Raw genomic sequence first — 10,250 nt, forward strand, 5'->3', positions numbered from 1 at the left:
GTTCCTCTCTCTCTCTCTCTCTCTCTCTCTCTCTCTCTCTCTCTCTCTCTCTCTCTCTCTCTCTCTCTCTCTCTCTCTCTCTCTCTCTCTCTCTCTCTCTCTCTCTCTCTCTCTCTCTCTCTCTCTCTCTCTCTCTCATTTACAGACTCAAACCTCTTACTACCAACACTTTCAGGAACCTTGAAATACAAAAACCTAAACAAAATCGAAATGGGTCCTTAAAAAAAACACAGCTCTTTAGTTAAAGAAACACATCTCTTTAGTTAAAAACCTAAAAAATATCGAAATGGGTCCTTAAAAAAACTAGTTTTGCTACCTGTCAGTACAATTCAAGCCAAACCCACATCACAAAACACAAGAAAATCAAACCCAAACAGGATATTCACATAGAATAAAACCCAAAATCTAAAAGTATTAAAAACCCCACTAAATTAACAAAGAGAAGGATGACTTACACACATAGAGATAGAACCGGGTGAGATTGAGACTTGGGAGTGTAGCTGAGGGCGGCAGAGAGAGACCAACAAAGAGTAGGATTTTTTTCAAAAAAAAAATGGGGTTCAGAAGTAGCATATATAAGATACCCGACATTGACCCGAAACTGAAAGTAACCCGAAATTTAGACCTAAAACCCGACCCAAATTTCTCAGACCCGCCCAAAACCTCTTGGGTTAGGTCGGGTTATCGGGTGGGTCGATCCCTTACTCAGTCCTACATGCATCTAAGTTTCAGTTAATAAAGACAATAATTTATTTGTTATCATAAATTTCTTTAGATAAAGTAACTATAATTGTTTTAACAAAACATGTAACATGTATTTTAGATAAAATAACAATAAATGTTTTAACAAAACATGCAACATACATCTAAGTTTTCGTTGATAGAAACAACAACTTATTTGTTCTTATCATTTTATCAATTTCTTTAGATAAAGTAACAATAAGTTTTTTAACAGAACATGCAACATGCATCTAAGTTTTAGTTGATAAAGACAACAACTTATTTGTTCTTATTAATTTCTTTAGATTAAGTAACGACAACTATTTTTATAAAACATGCAACATGCATTTAAGTTTCAAAAATTTAAATCATACGCCAACTAAAAATCTATTATCAAAATTTCAAAACTTATATATATATATATATTCACCAATGGTCTTTCCATAGAATCCCTCTTACACCCCACGTTTTTGTTTTTTGTTTGTTTTTTTTTTTTCCAAGTTGCAACATACACATGTATTTGTGTTGGAAGGATATACATATTGTATATATTCATAAGAGTTGATAATTTTATATGATACTCTCTCTCTCTCTCTCTTTGGAACAATTATTTTCGGAATAAACAACTACTCTTATTAATTATTAAATTAATTTTTTTATTAATTTTTAGTACATATTTCTTCGAATTAAGGGATAAAATTAACAATAGTTTAACTTCTGTAAATTTCTATCGTTTAAATTTTAACAAATTAAAATTCTATTTAAACTAAAAGTCTATTATAATTTTTTTTGAACTTCCTTCCGTGGAAACAGATACTAATAAATAAATTCTAAACCGAAATTCGGAATCCCACACAACCCCCCACGCTTTTTTCCCCTCAAGTTGCATCTTACGTTTTTTCATTTTTTTTTATTATATATTGTTTAAAAAAAATTATTTTATTAATTGTTAGCATATGTATCCTCAAATCGAGGGATAAGATTTTATTATAATTTAATTTAACTAAAACTTTATCATCTAAGTTTCTAAAATTGAAATCCTACTCCAACTAAAAATCTACTATAAAAATTTCAAAACTTATATATATTCACCACTAATCTTTTAATAGAAATCACTCTTTCACCCCACTTTTTTTTTTCTAGGTTGTAACTTACACATTTGCATTTGTATATGATATTTTTTATTAAATAAATTCATCTTAGTTATTGTTATTTGTTTCTAAATATGTATGTATGGGTTAAACCATCAGTTCCAACATGTCTAATTAGATCAAAAGAGGGACACGTGTCCAGCAGGGGTTAAACCCTTCCTTGCCAAGCTGAATTCCATCATTTCTCATGTGACATAAAGCTAAGGTGACATGACAAAAAGCTAGGAAGTTTCAGCCAGCTGTTCCGGCTTCGACCGTTCCGCTGTTCAAGGTACGCTACTCCTTTGATTTCTTTCAGATACTTTTTCTTAATGGTCCCCTTATAAATTCCTGATTTTTCCTTTGTCTTTTGCTTTTGTTGTTTTTGTGTTTGATATGTGGGCATTTAGGATTGTGTACCCCTTTTCATGGTTAGTTCTTCTGAGGTTTGGGTAGCTTGCCCCTCAGTTTCTTTCTTTTTTGCTCGCTTAGGGGCGGCTTTTGGTGTTTCCGGGGACTTTTTTCCTTTGATTGGGGACTATCTTTTTGAAGGTTGTGGGTTGAGTGTAGTTCTAGGGGAACTGTCTCCAATTTTAGGCCAATCATTGGCTTGGTTTGAGGGAGAGACGAGGAGGATGTCGGAGGTGAGATCCAGTGAACTAGACACTGGGTTGTCGTCTAGCGGTGGCCTGGTTGAGGGTGATATGGCCGTTTCCACCCCTCGTCAGGTTAGGGCTTTTTACGCTCTTAACGAAGAGTGTGGGCTGGATGCCAACACCGTGGCTAGGTTTAAGGATAGGTTCCAGTTTCCTGCGCGAGTCTGCGTTCGTCGGCCTAGTCCTGAGGATCGGGCTTGCCACTTCTTTCCTGGTGAAGTATGCTTCTACGAGGCTGCTTTCACTTCTAGGCTTAGGCTACCGATCCATCCTTTGGTGATGGAGCTCTTGGGTTATTTTGGCATTGCCCCCGGGCAACTCATGCCTAACTCCTAGAGGATAGTTATCAACAGTATGGAGATTTGGCTGGCTACCAACGAAGATATGATCAAGGTGAGTGAGCTCGTCCACATTTACCGTTTAAAGGAATCAAAAAAGTATGGGTATTATGAACTAGTCCCTTGGACGAGGAGGACTAGAATCATTAAGGGTTTAGCCTCGTCATTCAGGTACTGGAAATCACGTTTCTTTTTCGTGTTCGGGGATGACTTTGAGACCCCTTCTAGCGAGGCTTGGGGTGATATCCCAAGGTTACTTCGTCGGTGGGGAACCCCAAACTTAGGTGCGTCCATGTTTCTCCTCGTCTGTTTATTTTCGTTTTGCATATTTGGTCATCACTAACCACTTGTTCACTTTCTTTTGCAGTTAAAAGACGCCCCAAACTGAAGAGCAAGTACCAGGGTCGTGTTGAGAAGGCTATTGAATATGCAAAGTCGATTGAGAGTTGGGACGATCTCCTTGACCCACGGACGCTTGCTTTCTACTGCTTAAGCCCAGACCCATCTCCTTACGTTTTGCGCAGCATTAACATCGAGGAGAAGAAGAGTAAGTGTTTACCTCGTCAGTACTGACCTTCACTTGTGTACTTTGGATTTCTTAGTTTCTCTCTCTTTTTTTTTTTATTTTATTTTTTTATTTTTAGAGATGATGACCAGGTTCAACAAAGATATGTACACCAAGATGAGGTCCAAGAAGGACGAACCCTTGGCGAACATTGGCAAAAAGGGAGTTCGCATCACGGGGAAAGGTCCGTCTATCCTCCCCTTTGCAGATGCCACTCCCATCGTCTCGGGAGTTGAGAGTCTACAGGTGGCTTCGCCGGCCACTTCAGTTGAGGAGATCCCCACCCTGTCATCAAAAAGGCAGAGACCGTCAGCCAAAGATAAGGAGAAGGAGAGAGTGGGTTCGTCCGTCTGGGACGACGAGGGTGTGGCCGTGGAGCGGGCACATAATGTTGTGAAGGCTGAGGACCTTAAGGTCTTTTCTGGAGTGCCTCTTAACGTGGTGGCGAGCCAGCATGTTCATAAGATCGTGCAGGTAAGACCACTTATGCATTTTCCTTGGTTTCTTTCCACATAAATTTCCCCACCCCTTCTTTTTACTGACGCACTTAATTTACTTTGTCAGGTGTTGGGGGAGAGCCTTCGCCTTGCTTCAGAGTGTCTCACTCAAGAGGCTAAGGTGGCTTCTTTGGCGTCCAGGATGAAGGCTTTGGAGAAGGAGAACTCCACACTGAAGAAGGACCTCATACAGTCGATGGACGAGGCTGCCGCTTTGAAGGAGAAGGTCAAGGCTTTGAACTCCGATCTTAGGGTCGAGCGTCAGCTGAACCTGGAGAAGGACGACCAGCTACAGGCGGCAAAGGAGAAGCTAAAGACGATTGCTGCTAGGTCCATCGAAGCCTTTCAGCAAACTGAGGAGTACTCCACAGTGCTCTTCAGCTGATACTTCAAGGGCTTCGAGCTCCTACGTAGGTACCTCGTCAAGCATTCTACCGGGGTTGATCTGCCGAATTTGGATCTAGAAGTGGTAGATCAAGAGATGGCTGTTGACGAGGCTGCTCAGTCATCGGCTCCTGAAGGTGACGCCACTGTTGCTGATGACGCCCCGATTGCTGATGATGCTCCTGTTGCTGCCGACGATCCTGTTACTGACGCTCCTGACACCTGAACCTGATACTTAGGAAATTTTATCTGTTATGTATGCCCGTTATGTTTTGGGTTTTTTGGTGATGTATATATATATATATATATATATTTTATCTATTTTCAGAACAATGTCTCTTGGCCCTCTGTTTCATGGGCCTGTAGGAAGAACAAGGATAATTGCCCGCTGTTTTTGGGCTTTTTATGATTTTGTACTTACTCGTTTTTATGACTATGCTTGTACTTATGACCATGCATGTGTTTGTAATGTTTAAGTTCGTCCATACCTTGTACTTAGCATAAATTTCTTAGCTGTGTCAGTGATTTGTTCGTCACTCTTTATCCTTAAGGAGGGTTCTTGTCCTTCTTCTTTTTCTCTTTATCCTTTCTTTTGTGGATTCGTCAGTATCCTGAGTTCGTCAAGCGGGACTTTGCCGTTTGCGTAGGCTTAAGGATTGTGTCTTCGTCACCGGCTTGTTCTAGGGACATTTGCTTCTTTTATGTCTTCGTTAGTGACTTACAACCGTCAAAGCGGAATCTTATCACTTGGCCATTTTTTGGTGACTTACATCCAGTTAAGGAATCTCATCACTTCAGTCTTCATCAGTGATTTACATCCGTCTTGGAGGAATTTTATCACTTAGCTTTTATATACTTTGTACCCGTTATAAGGGTCGTCAGTAACTTACATCCGTCAAGGCATAATCTTGTTACTTTAGTTTGCCTTATACCCGTTGGGGTTGTCGTTAGTAACTTACATCCGTCAAGGCGGAATCTTGTTACTTTAGTTAGTCTTATATCCGTTGGGGTTGTCGTCAGTAACTTACATCCGTCAGGGCGGAATCTTGTTACTTTAGTTTGTCTTATGATTGACTAGAATTTTTTAAATGCTCAATGTTCCATGGTCGAGGGAGCCTTTGTCCGTCCATGGTTTCCAGGTGGTAACTTCCTTGTCTTGAGTAAGGTCCTTCCCACGTAGGACCCAGCTTTCCCTAGGTAGGGTCTTTAGTTGCTGTGGTGGTCTTGTGCAGGACGAGGTCTCCTATGTCCAGTTGTCTGAGTTTAACCCTCTTATTGTAGTACTCGGCCATCTTTTTCTGATACTTCGTCATCTTGCTGGATGCGTTGTCTCTTACTTCGTCCAGACAGTCCAGGTTGAGTCGTAGTTCATCGTCATTGATCCCTTCGTTGAATGTTCCTCGTCTGATGCTCATTACCCCCACTTCGACGGGGATTACTGCTTCTGTGCCATAGGTAAGCCTGAAGGGGGTTTCTCCTGTCGGGGTTCTAGCTGTAGTTCTGTAAGCCCACAGGACATTTGGTAATTCTTCTGGCCAGGCTCCCTTCGCATCGTCCAGCCTGGTTTTGATAATCTTGAGCAGCGTCTGGTTCGTTACTTCCATCTGCCCATTTGCTTGAGGATGCCCTAGGGATGAGAACTGATTCTTGATCCCAAGGTTTGAACAGAATTCTCTGAAGCCTTGGCTGTCGAACTGCCTCCCATTATCTGATATGATCGTCAAGGGAATCCCGAACTTGCAGATTATATTCTTCCACACAAAGCTCCGAATTCGAGCCTTAGTGATCAATGCTAGAGCCTCTACTTCAACCCATTTCGTGAAATAATCAATATCAACAAGTAGGAACTTTACCTGACCTTTACCTTGGAGTAGCGGGTCGAAGATGTCAATTCCCCACTGTGCAAGTGGCCATGGGGAAGCTATAGTCGTCAGTCTCTTTGCTGGAAGCCGTTGCACATTCCCGTATCCCTGGCATTTGTCGCACCTCTTGACGATCTCAGCAGCGTCTACCTGCATAGTTGGCCAAAAATATCCTGCTCGTACTACCTTGTTCACCAGGGATCTGGAGCCAGCGTGGTTGCCGCAAATTCCTCCGTGGATTTCTTCCAGGATGTATCTAGCTTCCTCCTCGTCGACACACTTCAAGTAAGGCATAGAGAAGCCTCTCTTGTATAAGGCGTCATTAAGGATCGTGAACCTGGCTGCCCTCTTCTTGATCTTTTTAGCTTCTTCTATGTTCTGAGGGAGGTGCCCGTCCTGGAGGTAGGATATTATGGGTGTCATCCAGCTGTCTGTGCTCTGGATGGTGAATGTTGCAATTTCTTCAATACTAGGGTGTTTTTGGACCTCCATCATCAGATCTGTGCTAATCTCCTATTCTTCTGATGACGTTAGCTTCGATACTTCGTCAGCCCCCATATTCTGACTTCTTGGGATCTGCACGAACTCCACTATATCGAACTCCTGAGTTAGATGTTTCGTCAGCTTGAGGTATTTCTGCATCCTTTCTTCCTTTGCTTCGTACTCTCCCCTAATCTGCCCGATCACTAGCTTTGAATCACTTTGGATCAACAAGTTTTTAGCACCAAGTGCCTTTCCAAGCCTCAGTCCTGTCAGTATCCCCTCGTATTCAGCTTCGTTGTTGGTGGCTGGGAATTTTAGTTGGACCCCATATTTCAGCACTTCTCCATTAGGGGTGGTTATGACGACCCCTACTCCCCCATTCCTCTGGGCTGACGAACCATCAGTTTGTATTGTCCATCTATCTACCTCGTCGGTAATCCTGCCTTTGTCTGGAAGAGTGAACTTTGCGATGAAGTCCGCCAGAGCTTGCGCCTTGATCGTCGTTCTGGGATGGTACTCGGTGTCAAATTGACTAAGTTCAATTGCCCACTGGACCATTCTTCCTACTGCTTCAGGCTTGTTCATTGATTTCTTGATTGGTTGGTTCGTCATTACAAGAATGGGATTTGCCTGGAAATATTACCTTAGCTTGCACAAGGCTACTATTAGCGCAAAGGCGATCTTTTTGATCCTTGGGTACCTGGACTCAGCTCCTTAGAAGGCTTGGCTGACGTAGTAAACCGGGAGTTGCTTCTTGCCCTCTTCTCTGATCAAGACTGCACTTACTGCCGAGGCTGACACTGCCAGGTATAAGTATAGGTTTTCCCCTTCTTTGGACGGGCTTAGGAGAGGTGGACTGCTCAGATAACGCTTTAATTCCTGGAACGCTGCTTCGCACTCGTCGGTCCAGGTAAAAGCCTGCTTTAAGGTCCTGAAAAAGGGCAGGCATTTGTCTGTAGCCCTGGAGACGAACCTGTTTAAAGCCGCTATCCTTCCTGTGAGTTTTTGAACATCCTTGACGGTTTTGGGTGAGGCCATGTCGATGATGGCTCGCACTTTCTCTGGGTTTGCTTCTATTCCTCTCTAGGACACCATGAATCCCAGGAACTTTCCCAAGGCTACCCCAAAAACACACTTACTTGGATTCAACCTCATCTGGTGTTTTTTAAGGGTTGCAAACGTTTCCTTCAAGTCGTCCAGATGTGTGAGCTCTTCCTTACTCTTGACAAGCATATCGTCCACGTACACTTCCATGTTCCTGCCAATCTGTTGACTAAACATTTTGTTCACCAACCTCTGATATGTAGCTCCAGCATTCTTCAGCCCAAAAGGCATTACCTTGTAATAGTAGAGTCCTTGACTTGTGATGAAAGCGATCTTCTCCTGGTCTTCCTCAGCCATCTTTATCTAGTTGTACCCTGAGAAGGTGTCCATGAATGTCAGTAACTTGTGCCCAGCTGTGGAGTCCACGAGCTGGTCTATTCTTGGTAGAGGGAAGCTGTCCTTTGGGCATGCCTTGTTCAGGTCGGTGAAGTCTACACACATCCTCCATTTCCCGTTTTCTTTCTTTACCAGGACGACGTTTGCGAGCCATTCAGGATAATACACCTCCCGGATGAATCCAGCCGTCAGGAGTTTGGTAACTTCCTCTGCAACTGCCTAATCTCGTTCTGGGGCGAAGGTTCTTCGTCGTTGCTGGATGGGTTTCCGTTCTGGGTCCACATTCAACTTATGCTGGATGACTTCTGGAGATATCCGGCATGTCCTCGTGGCTCCATGCGAAAACATCTAGATTCTCTTTAAGGAACCTTATGAGTCTTGTTCTCATCTCGGGGCTCAACGTCGTTCCTATCTTGGTCGTCTTGTTCGCTTCTCCTTCTACCAATTCCACCGTCTCTAGGGCTTCTATCCTATCTTCTTCCTTTTCTTCAATCATCCATGTGTGGTTCTCCTTCCCAACTAGGACGACTTGATAACATTCTCTTGCCAGGACTTGATCTCCTTTCACTTCACTGACGCCATTATCTGTTGGGAATTTTACCTTCAAACAGTAGGTTGACGTCGCCGCCTTCCACTTGTTGCGTGTGGGCCTCCCAATGATGACATTATAGGATGAGGGACAATCTACCACCAGTAAGTCTACTTGTCGGGTCAACTGTACTGGGTAGGCCCCCGCTGTCACCGTCAATGTCACTATGCTCCTGGGTAGACCCTGTCTCCGCTGAAGCTGATGAGTGGAGAGTCAAAAGGGCGTAGTCTTTTCGGATCTAGTTTCAGCTGCTGGAAGGTTGGGAGGTAGATGATGTCCGCGGAACTTCCATTATCGATGAGGATCCTCTTGGTATTGAACCCTTCTATATTCAGCATTATGACCAAGGGATCGTTGTGGGGCTGCTTCACTCCCATGGTGTCTCCTTCACTGAAGGAAATGTCCTGGTATGTTCGTCGGTGCTTGGACGGAGGTATGGCGTGGACGCTGTTCACCTGTCTCTGGTATGCCTTTTTGAGTGATTTAAATGATCCTCCTGAAAACGGCCTTCCTGTAATCGTGTTTATCTCCCCGATCACCTTGTGTGGAGGTTGGGACGGACGGTCGTCATCCTGGGAGAAGGATTCATGCTGGATTTTATTGTTGTCCCTGAACTTGCTATATTCTCCTTTCTTCACATATTTCTGTAACTTCCCTTTCCGTATTAACTCCTCTATTTGCTCCTTTAGGTCTCTGCAATCCTCCGTGTTGTGGCCATGATCTTTGTGGAACCGGCAGTACTTATTCTTGTCACAGACATTGGGGGATGAGTGCAATGGTTTGGGCCATTTGAGATAATGCTCGTCCTTGATTTGCGTGAAAATTTTTTCAACAGGCATAACCAAAGGAGTAAATCTTACTGTTCGAGGATTTTTATCATCTTTCCTCCTGTTCCCGTCATTGTTCCGACGATCTGGTCGATCTCTCTTCTGCCCCCTACGATCGTCTTCCCTCTTGGCCTTGTCGCCTGGCTTCTCGGCATCCTTTATGGCAGCTAAAGCATCTTCAACATTCATATACTTCTGTGCCTTCAGGAGCATTTCCACCATCGTCTTTGGGGGGTTCTTTGCGAGGGAGGCCACGAGATCTCTGGACCTCAGCCTCGCCTTGAAGGTCGTCAGCTGCACCTTGTCATCGGTTTCGTCCACCTCCAGAGTCTCCCGGGTGAATCGTTTGACATACGACCTCAGAGTTTCCTTCTCTCCCTGTCTTATGGTGAGTAAGTAGTCTACCGGCCTCTTTGGACGTTGCCCCCCTATGAAATGGCGCAAGAAGCACTACTTAATTGATCGAAGTTGTCTATGGACAAGGTTGGCAACTTCGTAAACCATTCTCTTGCAGCTCCTTTGAGAGTGGTTGGGAAGGAACAACACAGTATCTCGTCAGGTGGTTGTTGAAGACCTAGAGTTGTCTTAAAGGTATTAAGATGATCCTGAGGGTCTTTTAGTCTGTCGAATGGCTCAAGTTGAGGTAAGCGAAACTTTGACAGTACAAGGCATTCAAGTACCGCTGCGGTGAAAGGTGAATCCGTAGCCCTTACCGTTTTGTCTACGCTTCGGTCCGTCTTCTACTTAATGGCGCTCCTC

General features: G+C 43.6%; 1 protein-coding gene across 1 annotated transcript; it reads right to left on the minus strand.

Annotated features, from left to right (window-relative positions):
* Positions 1-8,828: 8,828 nt before the first annotated feature.
* On the minus strand, positions 8,829-9,713 carry LOC126698457 (uncharacterized). The gene is made up of 2 exons (XM_050395691.1): positions 9,525-9,713; positions 8,829-9,410 (listed from the first exon to the last, which is right to left on the minus strand). Exons 1-2 carry the CDS (start codon positions 9,711-9,713, stop codon positions 8,829-8,831), a joined length of 771 nt encoding a protein of 256 aa, XP_050251648.1.
* Positions 9,714-10,250: the final 537 nt, after the last annotated feature.

The sequence above is a fragment of the Quercus robur genome, chromosome 2 (assembly GCF_932294415.1).
Source record: "Quercus robur chromosome 2, dhQueRobu3.1, whole genome shotgun sequence".
NCBI lineage: Eukaryota > Viridiplantae > Streptophyta > Magnoliopsida > Fagales > Fagaceae > Quercus > Quercus robur.